At 49.9% G+C, this 24,053-nt stretch overlaps 1 protein-coding gene across 1 annotated transcript; it reads left to right on the top strand.

Annotated features, from left to right (window-relative positions):
• Positions 1–1,626: 1,626 nt before the first annotated feature.
• Positions 1,627–10,544, top strand: LOC133068488 (serpin A3-8). Its single transcript, XM_061159709.1, has 5 exons — positions 1,627–1,656; positions 3,509–4,144; positions 5,987–6,260; positions 8,938–9,091; positions 10,159–10,544. Exons 2-5 carry the CDS (start codon positions 3,511–3,513, stop codon positions 10,351–10,353), a joined length of 1,257 nt encoding a protein of 418 aa, XP_061015692.1. The 5' UTR covers positions 1,627–1,656; positions 3,509–3,510; the 3' UTR covers positions 10,354–10,544.
• The last annotated feature ends 13,509 nt before the right edge of the window (positions 10,545–24,053 follow it).

Raw genomic sequence — 24,053 nt, forward strand, 5'->3', positions numbered from 1 at the left:
TCATTTGAAAAATCCCTGAAGCTGGGAAAGATTGAAGGCGAGAGGAGAAGGGGACGACAGAGGGTGAGATGGTTGGATGGCATCACCGACTCAAGGCACATGAGTTTGAATAAACTCTGGGAGTTGGTGATGGACAAGGAGGCCTGGTGTGCTGCAGTCCATGGGGTCTCAAAGAGTCGGACACAACTGAGCAACTGAACTGAACTGAACTGAGAGCTTACACCTAGTGTTATTTGACTAACTCTTCATAGACACACCTCCCCCACCTCTTTCCAGTCAGGGAAACTTTCTTATCTGCATTTTAGAGATAAAGAGATTAAAGTCCACGGATTTTCAGTAAATATCATGGGATCACACAGCTGGTAAGCAGTACTTTCTGGATCAAAGCTTACCTCATGCCAAAGCCATAACTTCACCTCAAAGCCATCTTCATGCTCAGTCATGTCCAATTCTTTGCAACCTCTCTGGACCTTTGCCTGCTGTGTTCTTTTGTTCATGGGATTTTCCAGGCAAGAATACTGGAATGGGATGCCATTTCCTGCTCCAGGGATCCTTCCCGACCTAGGGGTCAAACCCTGGTGTCCTGCATCAAAGGCAAATTCTATTCCTGCTGAACCATCGGGGAAGCCCAACATCACTAAGTCAGTGGTTTGCAAACTATGGTTAGTAGAACACCAGGGGTCCCCAGAAGTCTGGCAGGGATTGTCATGGCTGGAGTGATATGACTATGATGGATGAAGTGACAAGTTTTTCCCCTGATCCCAGGAAATACCTGAAATTTTCTCAATGAGACAGCTAAGCAGACCTCAAGGGCAAGAAGGGAGGACAATTAGCTCCTAGGGTGAACCGATAGTGAAGGACAGCAGGGTGATGTCCAAGTCACAGCAGGTCCCCCAAACAGATGGTGCTGGAGACCAGAGGCCCCGGACAGTTGTGCTCCTGACACTCTTTGGGGACCTCAGGCTCACACTGCTTCTGTTGGAATGGGAGAGGAGTACTTGAACGTGCAACTCAAGCTCTAAACAAATAGTGTATTACATTTTAAAATCATGTCCTATCACATATGCAAATGTACACACACACACACACACACACACACACACACTTCAAAGAAAAGTGACTAATAAAGAAACACAAGCCATTGTTAACTTAGATTTCCCTGGGCAGTAGCATTCTGGGAAATATTTTACAGGCCCTTTTCTACATTTTCGGGGTTTCTCCATAGTCCTTAAAGAGGATATCAGACTGAGAATAAAGCACTAATAAGAGTCAATAACTCTTTAAAAAGAACAATAATTTGGAGTAGTTCTCAGTGATCTATTTGATGTTTGCTGAGTTGTCACATGTTCCTCAGTGAGTATTTCATAAACAGAAGAAAATTCTAACATGGGAAAGATTTTTTTGTGGGTTTATTTACTGGCTATTTTTTAAGGGAAAAAACAACCTATTTCGGTAACTGGATTGTTTGTGTAGACCAAGTAAATCCTGTTACCAGAAATGTTCATCTGTCCATTTCCAGTCTGAGGTCTTGTTCCCTCCTACATTTCGCAAGCCAGAGAAGAGATCTTTGCAGGATAAATAGACAAACAAAGTCATGAAACTCCATTATCTGGGCAGGCTCTGGATCCACTGTCCACATCCCACTCTCACAGGCAGGTAATCCGTGATGCTCCCACACTGGGAGCCAAGGGACCCCTTTCCCAGGGTGGTTCTGGCCTCAGCCAGGGGTTGGTAGAACGTGAGGCGGGAGGGAGGCGGAAGGATGTGTGTCCGATGCTGGGAGGGTTCTGAGCCCTCTGAAGGCCAGTCCTCCCTCTGGGTCTCAGTGTTCATCCTGCTAAGGGAGGGACGTGCCACCAGGGCTTCTGGGGGCATTTCTGCTTTTGCGTCTTTGGGGTTGTGATTCGAGCCAGCTGTGCCCTATCCAGCAGTGCATCCAGCGTCAGGTCAGAGCTCCTCTGAGAGCCCTGAGGTGCATCTCCTTGCCTGACACAGGGCGCTGCTCTCAGAGAGCCCTGTGGACGGAATCAGAGAAGTGGGTCCCTCTGGGCAGAGGCTGCGGAGTCTCCGGGGGGTTTCCTGGGCTCCAGTGTCCCTCCAGAGACCCTGGCAAGCAGACAGGAGCTGAGTCGGTCCAGCACTGAAAAGACAAACCACTCAGAAGTAGAGACAACCCTGCAACCAGAACAAATGAATACTCCAGGAGTAGTTTTGGAAGAAAACGGTTAACTCATTTGGAAAAAAACCCTTGTATCACACCTGAGTAAGCTCATAGTTTAGGCAATTGATCACCTCTCTCCCCAGGCTTGTGTGAAGGCCTTTTCCCCGTCCCTGGACAAGACTTTCTCCCCTACACCCCCTCCTCCTCTCCCCTCCAGTCTCCTCCCCTCCTCTGCCTCTTGTGTCTCTCCCCTTCCCCACTCCCACCCCAGCAGCTCTCTCTATTCTGAGATGAGGGGCAGAGGCTGAAGGGAAACAGCCCTCTTTGCTGAGGTCACCAGCTCTGACCTTAGTCTCTCCTGAGGCTTCTGGGCAGTAGCTTGGTCCTCTGTCCCCAGGGAATCACAGTCCGACTTGTTGAGTCCTAGAAAGTGTTGCTAGTGGAGGGGCTGACACATCTGGAACTCCTCTTAGGAGCCCAGCACCTTCATCCTGTATGTCACCTGAGCCGTTCCACATGTTGGACGGAGGTGGGAACTGAGGATCAGAGAGGTTCAGTCACTGCTCGTCACCACACGGCACTCACAAGTGGTCCAAACGACATTCTCGACCGGGTCTGAGACTGCGCTCACCTGCTTCTCCCCACTAGGAGGCCTTTCCAGGCTTTTCTTGGAAACACCCTCCACGTGTCCACCTGGCAGGGCTGAGCAGAACGCTCTGCCCTCCTCGTTCTTTGCACCAGCCCTCCTCAGGGCAGCCAGGCTCCAGCACGGCTCCCGCTGCCTGTGGCGTCCTCTCTCCTGAACCCTCTCTGTGACCAGGCACCTCGACAGGAGAGCCTCCCTGAGGTCACACCCTTGTCCTCAGAGGTGGGGAGAGGTGCACTGTCCTCTGATCAGTGCACGGTTCCTTCCTGGGGGGACAGAGAAGGGACACGGTGGGAAAGGAGCCCTGCTTCCTAGGCCCCTCTGACGGTCTCAGCTCCTGGGAGGGGGATGGGTTCTCGCTGGCCAGCACCTCACACCCATCACCAGCTTCCCCACCCTGGAGCCAGGCACCCCAGGCTCCTCCCCCTCACTCCTCCATGGCTTGCTGTGAGACCTTGGAAAAGCCCCTTCCCCGCTCTGCCCAGTCTCTCCACCGTGGAAATTGGTACCAATCACAGCACTTGGTCAAAGGGTGAGCGGGAGCCCAAAGCCTCCTCGTGTGTGTTGGGAACCCAGGAGGGTGCCTACCCCTGGGAGGTCAGAGAGGAGCAGGTCCGAGAGAATAGAGGCCACCGGGGACAGTGGGTGGGGGTTGGGGCATCATCTAACACGCAGAGACTTAAAGGAGCTTTGCTTTTCAGGCATGAGGGCAGAGAGAATGTCTACCCTCCTGGCTCTGGTACTCCTGGTGGCTGGACTCTGCTCCAGTGTCCACTGCCTCCCAGAGAACATGACCCCGGAAGAACAGCACAAAGGGGCATCTGTGGATGACCACTCATTAGCCTCCAGCAACACCAACTTCGCCTTCAGCCTCTATAAGAAGTTGGCTTTAGAGAACCCCAATAAGAATGTCATCTTCTCCCCTCTGAGCATCTCCATAGCCTTGGCCTTCCTGTCCCTGGGGGCCCGTGGCTCCACCCTGACGGAGATCCTGGAAGGTCTCAAGTTCAACCTCACAGAGACCCCGGAGACAGAAATCCACCAGGGCTTCCAGCACCTCCTGCAGACACTCAATCGGCCCAGCAACCAGCTGCAGCTGAGCGTGGGCAATGCCCTGTTTGTGCAGGAGGAGTTGAAGCTGCTGGACAAGTTCATAGAAGATGCCTGGGTGCTGTACGCCTCCCAGGCCTTCTCGACCAACTTCAAAGATTCTGAAGCTGCCAAGAGGCTAATAAACGACTATGTGAAGAATAAAACTCAGGGGAAAATTGAGGACTTGTTCAAGGACCTCGACCCACTCACGAAGGTGATTCTGGTGAATTACATCTACTTTAAAGGTGGGTGCCCAGATTGATATTCAGAAGGAAATGAACTTTTTTTTTTTTTTGGTGACTTCAGGCTATTTCTGTTCTGGGTCAGCCAACTATGTCGTTAGGCAAAATACTATATAGGAGTGGACTTCCTGGTGGCTCAGTGGTAAAGAACCTGCCTGACAATGCAGGAGACATTAGATCGATTCCCAGGTTGGGAAGATTCCCAGGACAAGGAAATGGCAACCCACTCTAGTATTCTTGCCTGGAAAATCCCGTGACCAAAAGAGCCTGGTGCGCTAGAGTCCATGGGGTCACAGAGTCAGACAGGACTTAGTGACTGCACACGAACCCTCAGTTCAGGATGCTGGGGCACCAAGACCCTGCACCAACCATAGACTTTGTGTGTTTGGGGATTTTCCAAACTCCAACGCTCATTACAGGACATTAGTGCAGGGAAGCTGCTAACCCTTTGTCTGACGCAGAGGGAGAGTTTTGCTTTGACTTATTCTTACCCGGCTGCTAGAGGAAGGATCTTCCCATTCCCATCACTCGTGCGTGTGTCCTTCCTGATGAGGTGGTGTTGGAGCCCGCGGGAACCCTCAGCTGTGCCCACCATGGGCTGGTTCTGACCTGCTGGGGGACTTGGTCTCTGGAGGCTCCCGGTGAGGCTGGTGGTCTTCACGGTGAGACAGACTCTGAGGAGCCTGCGCATCCCCAGGGTCTTCATTGGTGCTCTTCTATCAGCTGAGGGTGGAACAGGCCAGGCCACCATCCGGGAGCAGCCTCTGCAGAAGGGAGCCCCCTAGACAGGCTCCTCTCCCAGCTTTGAGCTGGTCTGACGCCCGGTCCCAGTGTCAGGAGGTCAGCATGGCAAACCCCAGCTGGATATTCACAAGGGGCGGAATAGAGGCAGATGGATTTTGCACAGGGAGCCAACTGTGCAAATAGGGACCCAGAGAGGATCACTGAGTCAGAAGTGGTCAGGTGTCTAAGACGCACCAGATGTGGAGCACAAAATTGCCCTGAGCTAGGAGTTCCTGGCAGAGCCCAGAATGGCCCTCTGGGGCCACTGTTTTCATCTGTAAATGAAGGCCGAGAACTGAATTGCTCTGAAATATGAATTCAGGGCTGACTTTCCCTGGATTGTTCTTTGTATCTCCTGTGCTTTCTTCTCCTAGCATCCCATCCTGAGACTTTTTCCTCCAAAATCTCCTTCCCAGGGGCACCCCAGCCAGCCCTAATTTCCCCCTGCCCCTGCCTCTCACCATGAGGATGGAAGCAGAGGTGGAAACAAAGCAGGAGGTGGGTGGGGGTGGATACTCACCCCATGAAGTCCAGAGCCCTGAACTCCCCTAGATGCCCCTGCCTCCGCGAGGATCCATCCTCCTAGGTGGAGACCCAAGTCCTCTCCTCTGCTGACCCTGCCCTGCCCTCCGGGTCCCCGTGTGACTCCTGCTCTAGCCGAGCTCACGAGGTTGCAGGGATGTGTGTCCACCCTGAAAAGCGAACGACTAAGCCCTGGTCACTTGCTCCCTTGAAGGACCAGGAGGTCCCATTTCTCCCCAGGCCCAGCCTCACCTCTGTCTCTCCCATGCCCTCCACATTCCTATTGATTGCTCATGGAGAACAATTAACCAGCTTTGCTTCGTGTTCCTCTTTCCGTCCTGATCTGTGTTCACTTCCATCCCCAGTGCTTACCTTCCTTCCCAGGTGTGTGTGCACACCGGCAGAGCCATCCCTAGAGGCACGTGGAATGGGGGGCTGCGGCTGTGGGGAGGGTCTTCCCTCTCAGGGACCAGGGGGTGGGGGAGGGAGAGGGCACAGTCTTTGCACCCACAGACGCCTCACCTGTCCCTCCGCCTCCAGCCCAGTGGAGGACGCCCTTTGATCCCAAAGAGACTTACAAGTCATATTTCTACGTGAGCGAGAACAAGAGGGTGGAGGTGCCCATGATGAGCACTGGGGGCCTGGTGACCCCTTACTTCCGAGACGAGGAGCTGGGCTGCACGCTGGTGGCACTCACGTACACCAGCAATGATAGCGCCCTCTTCATCCTCCCCGACGAGGGCAAGATGCAGGACCTGGAAGCCAAGCTGAACCCGGAGACGCTGACGAGGTGGCGAGAATCACTGTACCCCAGGTGACTGTCCCCAGGACCCAGGGCTGTGGGCCCACCTGCCTTCTCAGTCCTTCCCCCTCTTCCTGGACTCCTGACCCCCAGCAACAGGGCCTCAGGAATGTCCGGGAGTGTGGGAACAGCTGGGAGAACCCATCCAAGGATGACCTTGCTCTTTACTGCCTGTGTGGCTCTGGGTTTGAATTAATTTCTCCTTCTACAAGATGATGACCTCAGAGGGGACAGTGGCTGAGGTTTCCTCTGCCTCTAGCATGTACTGAGTCATGAGGACCCTCAACACAGCCCCCAACACTCATGCACATTCTCTCCAAGGCGCAACCCTTTGTAGGTGGAGGGAGGGAGATGGAATGTAGGCAGCTGAGGGCTCAGGTGAGACAGAGGCTGAGGACCAGCTTGGCATGGTCTTTCCATCATAATCACTCACTTATTCATTCATCCACTCAACACTGGCTGAGTTGATTCATTGAGGACATGCATGCCCCAGGGATTATTTTCATAATAATAATAATTTAGACCCTGAGGGTAGGTAGGCAAATAAGCCCCTAAATCCCCTACCTTCACAGCACTTACTTTGTAATTGCAGGAGATAGACAAGAAAGAAATAAAATAACTGAATTGTTTGTTACTTTGAGAGGTGAGAAAAGCAGAGGTGAGGGATAATAAAGGAAAAAGATAATTATTCCCAAACGTAGTTTGTGACTGTAAATAGAGTGTCCTTGGGTGATGTTTGAGGTGAGGGACTGAGCCATGCGGATATGTTGGGAAAAGCATTCCTGGCCAAGGGAACAGCCAGTGCAAAGCCTCTGAGGCAGGAGCCAGTCTGGTGTGGGTGAGCATTAGTGAGGCCAGAGCAGCAGAGCGGTGGGTAAGGTCAGGGAAACCAGGGGGAACACAGATTACACGGGACCTTGCAGACCCCGTGACTCCCCCCATCTGAGGGAAGTGGAAACTCGTCACAAGGTTTTGGCCCAAAGAGTGAATGATCCGAGCAATGTTTTAAAAGGATCGTCCCGGGTGCCTAGTGAAGAACTGCCTGCAGAGGACAAGCAGGGAGGCAGGGAGGCCAGCCAGGAGCCCAGTGGGGTTACCCAGGGGAGGGCGCTGGGGGCTGGACCAGGAGGAGCCGGGAAGTGTGGGGAGGGGTTGAGTTCTGGGTAAACTGAGGGTAGACACACAAGTCAGGAGGTGGGCTTCAGGAGACGGATCTCAGGGGGACAGGAGAGGGAGAGGCAGGGCTGGGCCAGGGCCTGCAGTGGGGGGGCTAGGAGGGGGTGTGGGCAGCGTGAGGGGGTGGGGTGCCCCCCACCCAGAGTCCTGCTCCCAGGCTCACATTCCCCCGGCCACTGCCTGTGCTTCTCTGGGGCTCAGCTCCCTGCTGAGAGGGGAGGGGTGTCCTAGACCCTCTGTTCTGAGTGGAGGACCTGCAGACCCAAGAGGGATGGGTGTGGGAGGCACTTTATAAACCACAGGGACTGGAGACCTGCCTGCACGTGACCTAGAGGCTGCAACCCCTTCCCAACTCCTGTCCAGGGGACCTGAGGCCTTGGGGCTCCTGACTCCCAGCCCCTCCTCCCTGCAGATCCCAGGAGACCTCAGGACACTGGACCCCCTCCCCCTGGTTGTGCTCCCTTCCCAACCCCTCCCCCTCCAACCCCAAGAGCTACCACAGGGCAAGGTCCCAGTGAGTAGTGGTAAATGGGGAGAATATCCACCAGACACCTTGATTTACAAGCCCTGAGGGGACATGGATCTACACACTCCTGGCCCATGGAGGATGTTCAGTAATATCTTATTGAATAAATGGATAAAGGATGAATGAATAAATGAGGAATGACAATGAGGAGAATCATTACCCCTGTATTCCAAAATGACCCAGAGTTTGAGGGGAGTCTCAGCCTCCTCATATTTGGCATTTTTAAGACCAGACACCCTGACAAGAGTCTTAAGGGAAATACAGACAGAGAGAGAGGGAGGGAGGCCTCGGGGTGGGAGACAGCATCTCTTGCTCCAAGAAACTGCTGGTGGCTCTGCTCAGAAGCTAAAGCCCTACCCCAATGGAACTCACTGGGAAGGCAAGACAGACACTCTGAATAGGATGATTCAGGCCCCCAAGTCCCTTGACTGCAGCTCCCAGCTCCCATGTCCCCTCCAAGCCCCTTTCAGCTCCTTCCTTCCCTGCCGCCCACACTCAGGCCACCCTTGTGCTGTGGAGCAGCCCCTCTGGCTTCCCACATTCCTGCAAGTGTATCCACCTCCTCGTAAGCTCCTCTTCACTCAGTCAGCTCCATCCCCTCCCCTGGGACTCAGGCTCCGTGCCACCTCCTGCAGGAAGCCTTCCTGGTGCCTGTGGAGCAGCCTCCCGGGCACAATCTCCCAGCAGCTGTGGAATCCACGCTGGAGGAGGGTGTTTCCTGTGCCCTGCAGGTCTGCAGGGGAGGAGCAGGGCCGGGTCCCAACCTCTGTGCACTGTCCCTAGGTTAGACTCCTGCAGAAAGGAAAGGATCATTAAAGAATTAGAGTTAGCCAGATGGGTCTAGAAACTTGAGGAAAGGAGTACTCCCCCACCCCCACCGCCCCAGGGGTAAGGTGGTGGTTGGAGAGTAAACCACAGAAGATCAAGCTGTGAGTTGGGAAGAAGGTGGACACTGTCAAGCATGAGTCCATTTTTCATATTTCCTAGACGGATACATGAACTCAACCTGCCAAGGTTTTCCATCTCCAGTGACTACGATAAGCTGGAAAACATACTTTCCCAGCTGGAAATTAAGAAAGTCTTTACCCAAGAGGCAGACCTGTCAGGAATCACAGATGACCACAAGCTAGAGGTTTCCCAGGTGAGTCTGAATTTTGGACAATTCATCCTTCTTCTAAGAGCTTGAATGGGGACAGACAGGCAGATGCTTGGCTAATTTCGAATTTAGAAATTCCTTAAATTTCTATAATTCAGTAGCCCTTCCCAGGACTCCCCAAGCCTAGGAGAGCTGGGTTACCATCATATTGGGGGTTGTCCCCACATTCCCTAAAATAAGTGACCAGGATTCCATTCCTGGGAAAGACCTGGGGTGATGTCAGCGGTGGACCCCGTGCCAAGCTCTACTTTTCACTCCTATAGAGACAAATCCCATAGCCCTCAGTTTTGTTTTTTTGTTTTTTTTTTTTAATCTGTAAAAGGAGGTGATAGGTCTTATCCAGCATGCAAAGTCTAGCAGAGCAGGTAAGAAGTAATAGGTACTAACAGTGGCTCAGGGCCATCGTGATGAATATAGACTAAGAGCAGGAGAGAACTCCGGGGGTCCTGGTACTGCGATCTGAGAAGCACAGAAGTCAGAGTGAATGAGGGGGGCGGGTGCTAGACAGTCCTGCAGTATCCCCAGCACCCCACCTACCAGAGGACCTGGTGAAGGAGACACAGGTGCTAAGAGACCAGAGGGGCTCAGGGATGGGGAATCACGCCCTAGGCAAAGTAGCCAAGGCCTCAGGGACATGTCAGCTGGGACAGGAGAGGAGGGGAGCTGTTTCCACCCAAATCTGCTGCTTGGACCTGGAGGACTGTGACAGTTCCCTGCAAGGAAAAAAAAAAAAAAAAATGCCTTGACTTGGCCCCTTCCCCTACACTAGGGGGAATTTGGGAGTCTCAGGACTCAGAGAGGGTTCCAGAATCAGGGAGTCCCAACTCTGTGCCTCTCTAACCCTCTACCCATCACTGATAACCTCACTTCGCACACCTGTGCATCACAATGGCAAACCAGCTGACAGGCTGATGGGAGGACAAAGTGAACAGGTTGACAGCGCAGTGACAGACCAGGAGCAGGTGGATGCCTGTCGGTCCCACAGGCGCTCGGGCCCCTGCTCACACCCTGCCTCCCCGTCTCCAGTGGGTAATGTTCCGGCGTCCCCACAGGTGGTCCACAAGGCCGTGCTCGACGTGGGCGAGGAGGGCACGGAAGGAGCTGCTGCCACGGGAATCAAGGTGGGAATCACGTCCATAAACGAGATCCCCTTGAGCTTCAACAGGCCCTTCCTGATCGCCGTAGTTCTCAAAGACACCCAGAGCATCATCTTTCTGGGGAAAGTCACCAACCCCAGTCAAGCCTAGAGCTCCCCTCAGAAAGGCGGGTCCACTGAAGAAGGAGCTGGGTGCCCTGGTCCCTCGGAGCGGCCTGACCTCTGTGCACCGAGGAGCAGCCCCCTATCTAACTCCACCCGCTCACCCTTGGGAAGGTGACAGTGACAAAGCGGGGGGCCCTGTGGCCCTGTGCCCTGCTCAGGAGGAGGCGCTGAGCCCGACACCAGCAGAAAAGCCCCTTCCTTGGACTGGACTCTCCTGTGTGTCTCCGCCCTGATCTGCCTGACTCCACGCCCTACTGCTGCCTGGGCCCCAGGGACAAGCCCCTCTGACATCCTACACACACTAGGCCCACCCTACTTCTGAGGCCCTCTGCTTCAGCCTCACCAGCCGGCCCAAGAGCCAGTTTTGGGCCTGTGACCAAGCCTACTGGACCACAGGCCCAGGACTGGGAGAGACCTGGCTGCCCAAAGCCCACTTCCAGGGGCTCTGATTCCAGGTCCAGGTTCACGCCTCCCTCCCCAGGACCTGGGATGTCCCCTCGTGCTCACTTGCAGGGGGCTCCAACCCTGACCTCCTCTGGCACAGCCCCTGGAGGACCCCTCCTTCCTGCAGCTGAGCTGGGCCTTCCTCAGCCCAGGATCACCCCTCTGCCCCCCAGCACCCCAACCCGGGAGACCAGCTACTTCCAGGTTCCCAGCTGAGCTCCTCCACCTCCTGACCAGTTCCACCTCCTCCCCTGACAGAGGATCCCCATCAGCAGGCAGAAGAGATGTCCTGGGAGTGAAATAGCAGTAAACACACACACGTGCAGTGAGAGCAACACCCAGCCCTGCCTCCCCTTGCTGTGATCAGGGGCTCTGTCATCTCCAGGGAGAACAGCTCCGGGCAATAATGACATCATCCGCAAATGAAGGGTTGAGGTGTCTCTGCCAGGCAGCCTGCTGAGACCTCTACCTGAAATCACCTATTTAGTCCTTGAGCTGATCACACGAGATACTTGCTGTTCCTCGTCCTGTTTTACCAATAAGGAAATAGAGGAACAGAGAGCCTCTGTAATTCCCTAAAGGCCATACTGCTAGAGACTATTGCAGGTAGGATGTTACGCTAACCAGATGGATGTCAGAGGAACACTCTAAACCACAAAGCCATTTTGCCCATAAGGATTTTTCAGCTATGGTCCTCATGGAACTTAGGATATAATGGGGAAGATGGGTGATGAACAAAGAAGGCTGAAAGGGGAGGACCAAACTCAGGAGGAAGTCAGGGAAGGCTTCCTGGAGGAAGGGATCTCAGTTCTGCCAGTAGAGGAAAAGTAGAGGGTTGAGGGTAAATGGAGTGGACAGTGTTCCCAGCAAGGAAAAAAAAAAAATGAGTGGGACAGAGTATCAAGTGGGGAAAGAGACATCACTTTACCGAGAAAGGTCTGTGTAGGCAAAGCTGTGGTTTTTCCGGGAGTCATGTGTGTATGTGAGAGTTGGACATAAAGAAGGAGGAATACTGAAGAATTGATTATTTCGAACTGTGGGGCTGGAGAAAACTCTTAAGAGTCCTTGGACAGCAAGGAGATCAAACTAGTCAATCTTAAAGGAAATCAACCCTGAATATTCATTGGAAGGGCTGCTTCTGAAGCTCCAATACTTTGGCCACCTGATGTGAAGAACTGACTCATTGGAAAAGACCCTGATGCTGGGAAAGATTGAAGGCGGGAGGAGAAGGGGACGACAGAGGATGTGATGGTTAAATGGCATCACCAACGCATTGGACGTGAGTTTGAGAAAACTCTGGGAAATAGTGAAGGACAGGGAAGCCTAGCGTGCTGCAGTCCATGGGGTCACAAAGAGGGAAACATGACTGAGCAACTGAACAACAATAGCAACAACACAAAGGCTTTCGCGTAGTCAGTGAAGCAGAATTAGAGGCTTTTCTGGAATTCCCCTGCTTTCTCCACGATCCAACGAATATTGGCAATTGGATCTCTGTTCCTCTGTTCTTACTAAAACCAACTTGTATATCTGGAAGGTCTCAGTTCACTTACAGCTGAAGCCTAGCTTGAAGGTTTTTGAGCATAATCTTACTAACATGTGAAATGACCGAACCTGTACAGCAGTTTGAACCTTCTTTGGCATGGCCCTTCTTTGGGGTTGGAATGAAAATTGACTTTTTCCAGTCTTGTGGCCACTGCTGAGTTTTCCTAATTTGCTGACATATTGAGTGCAGCACTTTAACAGCATCGACTTTTAGGATTTCAAGTAGCTTAGCTGGAATTCTGTCACCCCCTCTAACTTTGTTCATAGTAATGCTTCCTCAGGCCCACTTGACTTCACACTCCAGGATATTCGGCTCTAGATGAGTGATCCCATAGAAGATGGAAGAAGTAATCAGAGATGATGAGGTGGGGATGGATGGGATGCCAAGCATTAGAGAGGAGCCCTTTGCCCAGAGGCATGGCACACTTTCTATCCTAGAGAGAGGACAAGAGGGTGAGCGTGTGGCTCTAATCATGTGGCCAGAAGGTGAGGGAGCTCCCCTCAAATGACTCCTGCTTTCCATGTGCTACAGAGAGATGTTATCTACTTACTGAATCCTTCCTGGAGATGCAAATGGACCAGAAGTCTGGGACAGGGAGACAAGGAGACATCAGGAAACCTCAAAGATCTAGCAGGCAAGAGTGGGAGTTTTCTCCAGCTCCACAGTTCAAAATAATCAGTTCTTCAGTATTTCTCCTTCTTTATGTCCAACTCTCACAGATCAGGTCATTGACCTGTGTAGGGGTGTGATTTCCAGTATCTCGGCAGTGCAGACACGGACATAAAGAGGGCAGAGGATGCTCTGGAAGTCATAGTTCCCCCTGGCTACAGGGATGGAGGAAATATGAGTGGCCAGAACAAAGGAGAAATAATTCAGTTGAAACTAATGATAAGAGAGTTTTTCAAATGATGGGATTTTATGTTTCAGACTGGGGAAATCAGGAGGGATGATAGGAGAGTCTAATGGGGAAAGATAGAGTAATCTGGAAACAAGATGGTACTTTGAGTTTGAATAGGCAATGGTACCTTGAGCTTGAATACACAGGATGACTTGTATATGGCTGTATTTCCCCCTGCCTGCAGTTATCCATGGTGACTTTGGGATTAGCAGGCTTCAGCTGAAATCTTGGTTTGACATGTAATAGTAACACAGCCTTGGCCAAATGACCTGACATTGTGAACTACCACTGCCCTTAAATGACAGAAAGCATCTTCTCCAAAAGACCAACGGTTAACAATGATTACTGTTACTACTGCTGCTTTTGTTGTTAGAGTTGCTCAGTTGGTAAGTCAGTTGTTCTGTTGGTCGACCCTTTTCGACCCCATGGACTGTAACTCACAGGCCACACATTTCAAAGGCTGGATTCCACAGACCCACCCCACTGCCTACCCTCGCAGCCAAACCAGACACTTGCTCTTGTATCTAAGTGTATGAAGTCCTATTGGCCCCATGGTGCTGCATAAGGGCTGTGGTTTAGATGACTGAGGAGCGCACTGAAGCAGCTGCTACCATGGGCATCAAGATTCATTTCTCTGCCAGGAGCACCTAATCCACCATTGTGCATTTCAACAGTTCCTTCCCGATGGTCATCAATTTCCAGGACAGCTAGAGCATCCTCTTTCTGGGCAAAGTTGTCAATCCCAATAAGCAATGGAAATAAAATCACAATTTGCAAAGAAAACTGTACTAGGACTTGCCAAAAAGATATGCCATACCCAACAGGTACTCTCTAAGTCCAGAATGGATTAACTGCAGCTTGTTAAGCCCCCTGTGTACCCAGATAAGGCCACAGCAAACTGTTTTAAGAGTAACAGCAGAGACTCGTGGGCTGCAAAGCTAAGACCACTGACTTCTCATGCAGTTTATAAACTCTGATCATGCTCTCTATCACCCTAAAGGCACTATGAACTAACTCCAACCAATGAAATCCCGTATTTCTCCTAACTTGCCCGTTTGAGACATTATTGAGATGCTGTCAAAGCGACGTCCCTCCCACTCAGCAAGTTTTAAGACCAGATTTGTGTGATCCATGGGGTCCTCTGGTGGTCTAAGTGAGGTACTGCAACGTCAAGAAGGTAGACTTCCCGGCTGAGGCTGGTGGTCCCCAGCAAAGGTGTAGTAAACAGAAGAGTCAGGATGTTTGGACTCTAAACCCAGCTGATCCTGGGGAGCTTCCTTGCGCTCCTTGAACCTCCGTGATCTGTGTGTGAAGCTCTGTAAAATCATGATCACCAGTAAAATGGCTAACGTTGAGTCTGCTTGGATGCAATGCTCCCACTTCCTCAGACCCAGGGCTGTCTCCACACAGTTCAACACTGCTCTGCCTAAATGCAGTGGCACACAGTTAGAAGACAATGGAAGGAATTAAGGTGAAGACGGTAGTTGGTCAAGGGGTATAGATCAGGGGATATAGATCTGAAAATAGAGGAAAAGAGACCTTTTGAGACACAGTTAGGAGATACCATAGATTGGACTGAGGCATCAATTCTTCATAAAGAAGTAAGAACAGTCTTCAGTAAAGGTGACACTCGCGTTGCCAGCTTGGGAGCTTAGGAAACTGGAGGGAGCCACTTGGAGAAATGGTAACACAGGAGGAGGAGGATATGGGAGGAAGAGGATGAGCTCCTATATATAGACCTGAGATGCCTGGCAGCGTGGCCTGCATCCATGATGGAAAGAACAGTCAGCATTTGCTTCTTTGAGTAAGGAAATCTGAGCAGGGCCTGGAAACCTGCTAACACGTGGGAGAGACGAGACTTCCTGGTGAGGATGCCCTCCTGGTGACAGCGTGAACAGAAGGGAGCCTGGGGCCCCTGATCAGGAATGACCACACTTCAGGGACAAGAAAAAGGAAAAGAGGGCACCAAACAGACGGAAGAAGATGAGGAGGGTCACAGGGACACTTTGGGAGAGAGGAAAAGGACAAAGAGGGCTCGTAGGACAGGCTGGACCTACAAGTGGGGGTCTTTGTGACTTGCAGGAGCAGCGACAGTCGAGGTGTGGGAGGAGAAAGCAGATTGTAGAGTTTAGAGAGAATGAGCGGTGCGCAAGGGGTACAGCAAGGGGAGACATTTCTCTCCAGCAATTTTGCATCAAAGAAAAATGACAGTCAAGGGGGAGCTAGAGGGGGTATAAAGGAAGACATTTTTTTGAGATTCAAAGGTTTTTAAATGATTGTTTTTCTCCCTGAGGACTTTCTCCTCTAAAATCAAATCATTTGGATTATAAACATTCAGGAAAATGAACGTGTTTAAAATAAGGTGAGGGGAATTCCCTGGTGGTCCAGTGGTTAGGACTCAGAGGTTTCACTTCTGGGGCCCAGGTTCAATCCTTGGTCAGGGAACCAAGATCCACAAAGCTCACAGCACAGCCAAAATAAAGTTATTTAAATAAAATAAAATAGGGTGTATATTTACTCCTCTCTGACCTTTATTCCCTCAAAATGACAGTATAAAAACTGTGTACATACATCACATATACTTCAGTGTTAAAAAGTCTACATAGGAGAAATATTTTTTCCTTAAAAAAGCTGTAGGTAAAGTGTTAGTCACTCAGTTGTGTCTGACTGTTTGCAACCCAAAGAAGTACAGCCCACCAGACTACTCTGTCCCTAGGATTTTCCAGGCAAGAATACTGGAGTGAGTTGCCATTTCCTTCTCCAGCGCATCTTCCCAACCCAGGGATCGAACCCAGGCCTTCCACATTGCAGACAGATTCTTTACTGTCTGAGACAAAAGGGAAGCGGGGGGGGGGGGGGGGGGGAAGCAATGGAAGATATAATTTTAAAAATTAAAAGTTAAGTGAAAAGTGAGCACATTTAAATGCTGATGATAAGAAGCCTAGAGAGAAAAAATGGTTGACAAGTCACAGAAGGAAGATATTAATCCATGGATATCAGTCAAGTTGGTTTGGGCATTAATGGGGCCTTGAGCTGCAGGGGACCTGCAGAGACAACGAGTGTGAGGTTTCCTGTCTCGTGGGTGGACAATCACCTGGAGACCCTGGTCCCAGTGTCCTGGGAGATGCTGGGACATAGAGAATCCTGGAAAGATCTAGGCCTACAGCGATCGTGCAGGGAGGGTTGACACTGACTTGGCTAGCCAAGCTGAGTCTGCCTGTCCCTGGGCTTCCCAGGAGGCTCAGATGGTAAAGAACATGCCTGCAATGAGGGAGACCTGGGTTTGATTCCTGGGTTGGGACGATCCCCTGGAGAAGGAAATGACAACCCACTCCAGTTTTCTTGCCTGGAGAATCCCATGGACAGAGGAGCCTGGGGGACTACAGTCCATGGGGTCACAAAGAGTTGGACACGACTGAGTAACTAACAAGGCAGAGCAAGAACAGAAAAATTAAAGAGCAAAGGTCTGCCCCAGGAGGTTTATCATAAATTCTCAATCAACTGAAAAAAAAAGTACAACAAAGGAGTATAGCTTATAGGCCAACAGTTGTGTAAAACAAAAACACATAAAAATTCCTCAAATAACCCCAAAAATATAGCAAGAGGAAAAACACAGACTATAGCTAGATCGAAGAGAAAACAAATAGAAAGTTAGAAGATTTACCCTAAATATATCAATGATCATAGTCAGTAACAAATATTACAGTAAGTTATTCATTCATTTATTCACCAAATGTTTATTGAGTACCTACTATCTGTTAATCACTATAGTCTTATTGAGAACACAACAAAAAGTGTCAAAGTCCCCATGTCCTCAAGAAACTTTGAGTGCAGCAAAAAAATTCAATTCAATTTCAATTAAAATACATTGCAATATATTCTTGGAAAATAGAGTGGGTCATTTTAGACCTTTCCCTCAAACCATGTATAAAAATGATCTCCAAATGGATCAAAAACCTAAGCATAAGAGCTAAACCAATAAAATTCATAGGAGAAAACATAGAATAAAATATTCATGATTGGATTTGGCAATGGATTCTTAGATCTGACACCGAAATCATGATCACTACCAACAAAAAAACATAAGCTGGATGTCATCCAAATTAGAAACTTTTGTGCATCAAAAGACACTATCAAGAGAGTGAAAAGACAATCTACAGAATGAGAGAAAATATTTGCAAATCACATATCTGATGAGGGAAGTATATCTAGAACATTTAAAGATTATTTACAACTCAATAATAAAAAGACAAACAATCCAATAAAAAACTGCACAAAGGACTTGAATAAACATTTTTCCAAGGAAGATACACAAAAGTCCACTAAGCACTGAACCATCATTCATCCTCATGGAAATGTAAATCAAAACCACAATGAGATACCACCTTGCATCTACCATAATGGTAAAAATAACTAGCAATAATAGAAATAACCAGTGTTGTCAAGAATATGGAGATATTTAAACCCTTATAAATTGCTGATGGAATGCAAAAATGGTGCAGCTGCTGTGGAAATCAGCTTGGTGTTTCCTCAAAGAGCTAAAGATAGAGTTAACCACATGACCCAGCAATTCCATTCCAAGGTGTACACCCCAGCAAAATGAAAACATACGTCCACAAAAATATCTGAACAAGAATGACTATATTAGCATATTCATAATACCCCCCAAAATGAAACAGGCAACTGTCCATCAGCTAATGAATGAATAAACAAAGTATGGTATTCTCAGACAATGGAATACTGTTCAGCCATATAAAGGAATGAAGTGACATGTATACACATCTACTGACACGTAAACAATGTGGATGAACCTTGAAGATACCATGTTAAGTGAAAGAAGGCAGACACACAAGATTTCATGCTGTGTGGTTCCATTTATGTAAAATGCCCAGACATTAAACTCAGAGATAATGAAGTCTGGCATAAACCTATTAACCAATTTACACCCTGTCTCTGTTCTCAGTCTGCAAGTCACTCTGTGCCACACCTGCCACCAAGCCAGCTCACAAAGGACAAGGTTTTTGAGTTACAAAAGTTTTGCAAACACTTTCTGTTGAGTACATATTAACTTTTCTGTTCATGCTGCATAAAAGTGGAAAGTTCTATTGATTCGTACTTGCCATTGAAAAACCACTCCAAGAGTTTATTTTTGTGTATGGTGTTAGAAAGTGTTCTAGTTTCATTATTTTACAAGTGGTTGACCAGTTTTCCCAGCACCACTTGTTAAAGAGGTTGTCTTTTTTCCATTGTATATCCTTGCCTCCTTTGTCAAAGATAAGGTGTCCATAGGTTTGTGGATTTATCTCTGGGCTTTCTATTCTGTTCCATTGATCTATATTTCTGTCTTTGTGCCAGTACCATACTGTCTTGATGACTGTGGCTTTGTAGTAGAGTCTGAAGTCAGGCAGATTGATTCCTCCAGTTCCATTCTTCTTTCTCAAGATTACTTTGGCTATTCGAGGTTTTTTGTATTTCCATACAAATTGTGAAATGGATTAAAGATCTAAATGTAAGACCAGAAACTATAAAACTCCTAGAGGAGAACATAGGCAAAACACTCTCCGACATAAATCACAGCAAGATCCTCTATGACCCACCTCCCAGAATATTGGAAATAAAAGCAAAAATAAACAAATGGGACCTAATGAAACTTAAAAGCTTTTGCACTACAAAGGAAACTATAAGTAAGGTGAAAAGACAGCCCTCAGATTGGGAGAAAATAATAGCAAATGAAGAAACAGACAAAGGATTAATCTCAAAAATATACAAGCAACTCCTGCAGCTCAATTCCAGAAAAATAAATGACCCAATCAAAAAATGGGCCAAAGAACTAAACAGACATTTCTCCAAAGAAGACATACAGATGGCTAACAAACACATGAAAAGATGCTCAACATCACTCATTATTAGAGAAATGCAAATTAAAACCACAATGAGGTACCATTACACACCAGTCAGGATGGCTGCTATCCAAAAGTCTACAAGCAATAAATGCTGGAGAGGGTGTGGAGAAAAGGGAACCCTCTTACACTGTTGGTGGGAATGCAAACTAGTACAGCCGCTATGGAAAACAGTGTGGAGATTTCTTAAAAACCTGGAAATAGAACTGCCATATGACCCAGCAATCCCACTTCTGGGCATACACACTGAGGAAACCAGATCTGAAAGAGACATGTGCACCCCAATGTTCATCGCAGCACTGTTTATAATAGCCAGTACATGGAAGCAACCTAGATGCCCATCAGCAGACGAATGGATAAGGAAGCTGTGGTACATATACACCATGGAATATTACTCAGCCATTAAAAAGAATTCATTTGAACCAGTCCTAATGAGATGGATGAAACTGGAGCCCCTTATACAGAGTGAAGTAAGCCAGAAAGATAAAGAACATTACAGCATACTAACACATATATATGGAATTTAGAAAGATGGTAACGATAACCCTATATGCAAAACAGAAAAAGAGACACAGAAATACAGAACAGACTTTTGAACTCTGTGGGAGAATGTGAGGGTGGGATATTTCAAAAGAATAGCATGTATACTATCTATGGTGAAACAGATCACCAGCCCAGGTGGGATGCATGAGACAAGTGCTCGGGCCTGGTGCACTGGGAAGACCCAGAGGAATCGGGTGGAGAGGGAGGTGGGAGCGGGGATCGGGATGGGGAATACGTGTAAATCCATGGCTGATTCATATCAATGTATGACAAAACCCACTGAAATGTTGTGAAGTGATTGGCCTCCAACTAATAAAAAAATTAAAAAAAAAAAAAACCACTCCAAGAAAGTAATCAGGCCAACATGACATTTGAAAGAGTTGTAAGAGAAGCTCCTAGGAGGCCAGTTTGATTCCCTGGGCTACACTCCTGTGATGGGCACAGTGTCACAGCAGGAAGTATCCTAGAGGAGAGAATGACCCAGGAGAGGCTGGAGCGTGGCTCCCATGAGCTCCGCGTTCCCTGGTGTAAAGAAGGTCCATGTGCATCTCTGGTTTCAGCTCCATGGCCACCCTGAGTGGTCAAGGGGGCAAAGGAGGGAACTGAGACTCAGGGAGTTGGGCTGCAAACCCCTGAGCCTTAGCCCAGGACCCCAGCCCCAGTCCCAGCACCTCCCATGCTCACAGCTCTGTCTCCTCCACCCATGGATTCCCACACACCTTGCACTGAGGGGGTAGTTGTTCTCCTCACTGCTGCTGGTGCTGAGGGTGGGTGATGGGCCGGGGGAGCCTCAGAACAGTCCTGGTCATCCCAGGAGACCAGCCTGTCACAACTCCCCCTCCAGGGACGAGCTTCTGTGTCAAGTGCCCTGCAGACATGCTGTCTGTCCCCAGCTCCTCTAAGGTTCAGGTGAAGATTTCAATTTCAGGTGAATGTGGGGCCATGGGTAGGGCTGGATTCTCAGCTCCCAGCCAGTTTGGTGAGCCAGCCACAGGTCACCTCCTTCCAAAACACACTTCTGCCCCTCAAGTTCTAAGAGCTGCACACGTGGGCAACAAGCCGTGGGGTGCCAGCTCATCCTACCTCCACGAGCTTGACCATGTTCCTCTTTCTGCTGAAATCCCTTTTTGGCTCTCTCCTGATCTATCATCCCATCTCAGCGCAGGGGCCACCTCTTCCAGGAAGCCTTCCAGGAACTAACTGCCCTCCATGCCTCTTTCAGGCTCCCCTGTCTAGGCCTCATCTGGCTGCCATTGCTCCTGGCTGTAATCAGGGCTCTGCATTTCCATCTCTTGAAAAACAGGGCCGCTTCCTCCCAAACAGGGCCCAGGCTGCCCGTCCTTCATATGCTGAAGACTGAATATTTGCTCAAGGATGAAGTCAATAGAGAATAAAGGAGCTTATCTCTGGGACTGATTTACCCATTGAACCACCTTCACATTGCATCATGTTGTTCAGTCGCTCAGTCATGTCAGCTCTTTGCAACCCTATGGACTGCAACACGCCAGGCTTCCCTGTCCTTCACTATCTCCCAGACTGTGCTCAAATTCATGTCCATTGAGTCAGTGATGCCACCCAGCCATCTCATCCTCAGTGGCCTGCTTCTCTTCCTGCCCTCAATCTTTCCCAGCATCAGGGTCTTTTCCAGTGAGTCAGTTCTTCTCATCAGGAGGCAGTCTTTGCAGTCAGTTCTTTGCATCAGATGCGAAGTCAATACTTCGCACCAAGTATTAGAGCTTCAGCTTCAGCATCAGTCCTTCCAATGAATATTCAGGACTGATCTCCTTTAGGACTGATTGGTCTGATCTCCTTGCTGTCCACCGGACTGTCAAGAGTCTTCAATGTCCTGTCAACTCAGAAGTCTGTGGTTTTAGGGCCCTGGCTGTCCAGGACACACTGCTCTGTGAGAATTCTCTGTGTCGGTCCCCACTGGCCCCAAGTTCCCCCAGGAAACAGCTGTGTCTCCTCTCTCCTGCATCCCCAGCAGGTAGCTCAAGTCCAAAGAGATGGAAGACTTCTGGTTGACGTTTGGTGAATGAGTGAATGAACAAATGAATGAATGTTAAAATGCTAGAAATTGATAAATATTTTAACCAACTTGAGATGTTCAAAAAGCAGATTACTAAGCAAATGATCAGATAGAGAGCTGTCTGTTCTTTGCCTGTGACTGATAAGGAACAAACATTACAGATGAAGATTTCTTGGAGGCCGAATTTCAGGTGATTCTTCCATTCATAGACAAGAGACTTCAAGTACAGAAAAGTCCAGGACTACCCAAGGTCACCTGGAAAACTGGAGCTTACATTCTAGAGAAGAAACCAAGCCAATGTATTATGTTCTTTCAGATGGGCAGAAGAAAACCAACGCAGGGTAGAGAGTGGTGAGGATAGAGGTGGGGCCTCTCTGAGGCAGTAACCTTTGAGCAGAGAATGAGTGAAGCGAGGGAGTGTGCCACGGAAGGGTGGCTGTTCAAGCAAAAGGCTGTTCAAGCAGCTAACAGCAAGTGCAAATGTCCTGAAGCAGGAAACAGCTTTCTAGATTCTAGAACATCAGGAAAGCCAGGATCACTGCAGCAGAGTGTGGGCAAGGATGGTCACAGGAGAGGTCAGAAAGTTGGCAAGAACAGATCAAATGGGGCGCTGAGGTTGTGGTGAGGAGGGTGGATATTTTTCTTGAAGAGGTGGGGGCCATCCAGGGTCTCTAGCAGGAAGAGAAAGAATGTGAATTTCCCTTTAAAAGGGTAACAATGGCTGGCTCTGTGGATCCAAGGGTCAGCTCAGACCCTTACTAACATAGATTCTGGGTCCCCCTGAGACCTTCCGAGTCAGAATTGCTAGGCAGGACACAGCCTCAGGTCCACCAGGGGAATAAAACTGGCTGCCTCCTGGCGGTCTGCCCTGAGCCAGGTCCTGGGCAGGGTCCCCCTGGCCCATGATCACTGTGATTTCCTACAACCCTGGGACCCACCAAGGCAGGAGACGTTAGAGACACTGGTTTGATCCCTGGGTTGGGAAGATCCCCTGGAGAAGGGCGTGGCAACCCACTCCAATATTCTTGCCTGGAGAATCCCATGGAGGCAGGAGCCTCGCAGAGTTGGACATGATTGAAGCGACTTAGCACACACGCACTGGGACGAGGGATTCTCACACAACCCCACAGAGAGGAGGGAGCGGCCCAGAGAGGTCGGGTGACCTGAGGAAGGTGGCGGGGCCCCTGTGCAGCGGCAGAGCCTGGAGCTGAGCCCAGATCTCCAGGACCCCCTGCACAGGAGGGTCTTCCCACACCTGCACCCCCTCAGCAGCTCCCTGCAAGTGCAAGATCAGGGATGAGAACCGGGGCTCAGATGGGCTAAGTCAATCACCCAAGGTCAGGCTCTGGGATAAGAGGATTTGAGGAGGGGTCAGCTGGAGGTGGGAGAGCGGCTATGAGGGTGTCTGATGAGACTGACCCTCTGTTGTGAGCCTAGGAAGTAATGGGGTGGGGAGGGGGGAGGGAAGAGGAGGATGGGAGCTTGGGTGCCACTTAGAGAGGGCAGAGGGGACACAGCTGGAGAAGACCCAGCTAATTTGAGACCTATGATGCCTCTGGATTCCAGGAACTGGTGTGCAGGAAGCCAGATCCCCACCCTGGGTGTTGGGGGTGCAAAGAGAGCCCCATGTGCATGGGGCGAGGTCAGGGCACTCCAGCAGGTGCACAAGGTACCTGGCCTTCTGTCAGAACAGCTGTCTGCTCCGTGATCCTCTCATCTGGTCAGGAATCACTCCCCACCATACTCTGGGCTCAGTCCTGACTCCAGCACCTACCAGCTGCTGGGCCTCAGGCAGCTCCTTACCTTCCTGAGCCTCCGTTTCCATCTCAGTTGGGTGGAAATCTGTAAACTGCCCCTCCCCCGAGATGGGACTGTGTGATGCTGAAAGGGGGGCGGGATCTTGAGGCGTTTGCACAGTAATTGGCACAGAGGACATGCTCTATGCCTTGGCTCACTGATCACAATGACTTTCATCATTGTCACCGTCCTTTCCTGCCCCTGCTTCCATACCAAGGACCCCAGAGGATGGAGGCCCCTCGGGAATGCTGCTGGCCACTGTGCTCATAGCTGTGGCTCACTGTCTGACCCTGATTAGCCAAGGCACGTTGATCTCATCCACTCTAGTCACCAGGACCCCCAGCCCCGGGCCAGCCCTGCCTCTGTCAGGGGAGGACGTAGAACGCATCAGGGGGAGAGGAGCCCAGCTGGAAACCTGCAAGTAGCTGGTCTCCCAGGTTGGGGTGCTGGGGGCAGAAGGAGAGATCCTGGAGGGAGAAAGGTCCAGCTCACCTGCAGGACGGCAGGGTCCAGCTGTGCCAGATCCGGGCTG

The sequence above is a fragment of the Dama dama genome, chromosome 13 (genome assembly GCF_033118175.1).
Source record: "Dama dama isolate Ldn47 chromosome 13, ASM3311817v1, whole genome shotgun sequence".
Taxonomy (NCBI): Eukaryota; Metazoa; Chordata; class Mammalia; order Artiodactyla; family Cervidae; genus Dama; species Dama dama.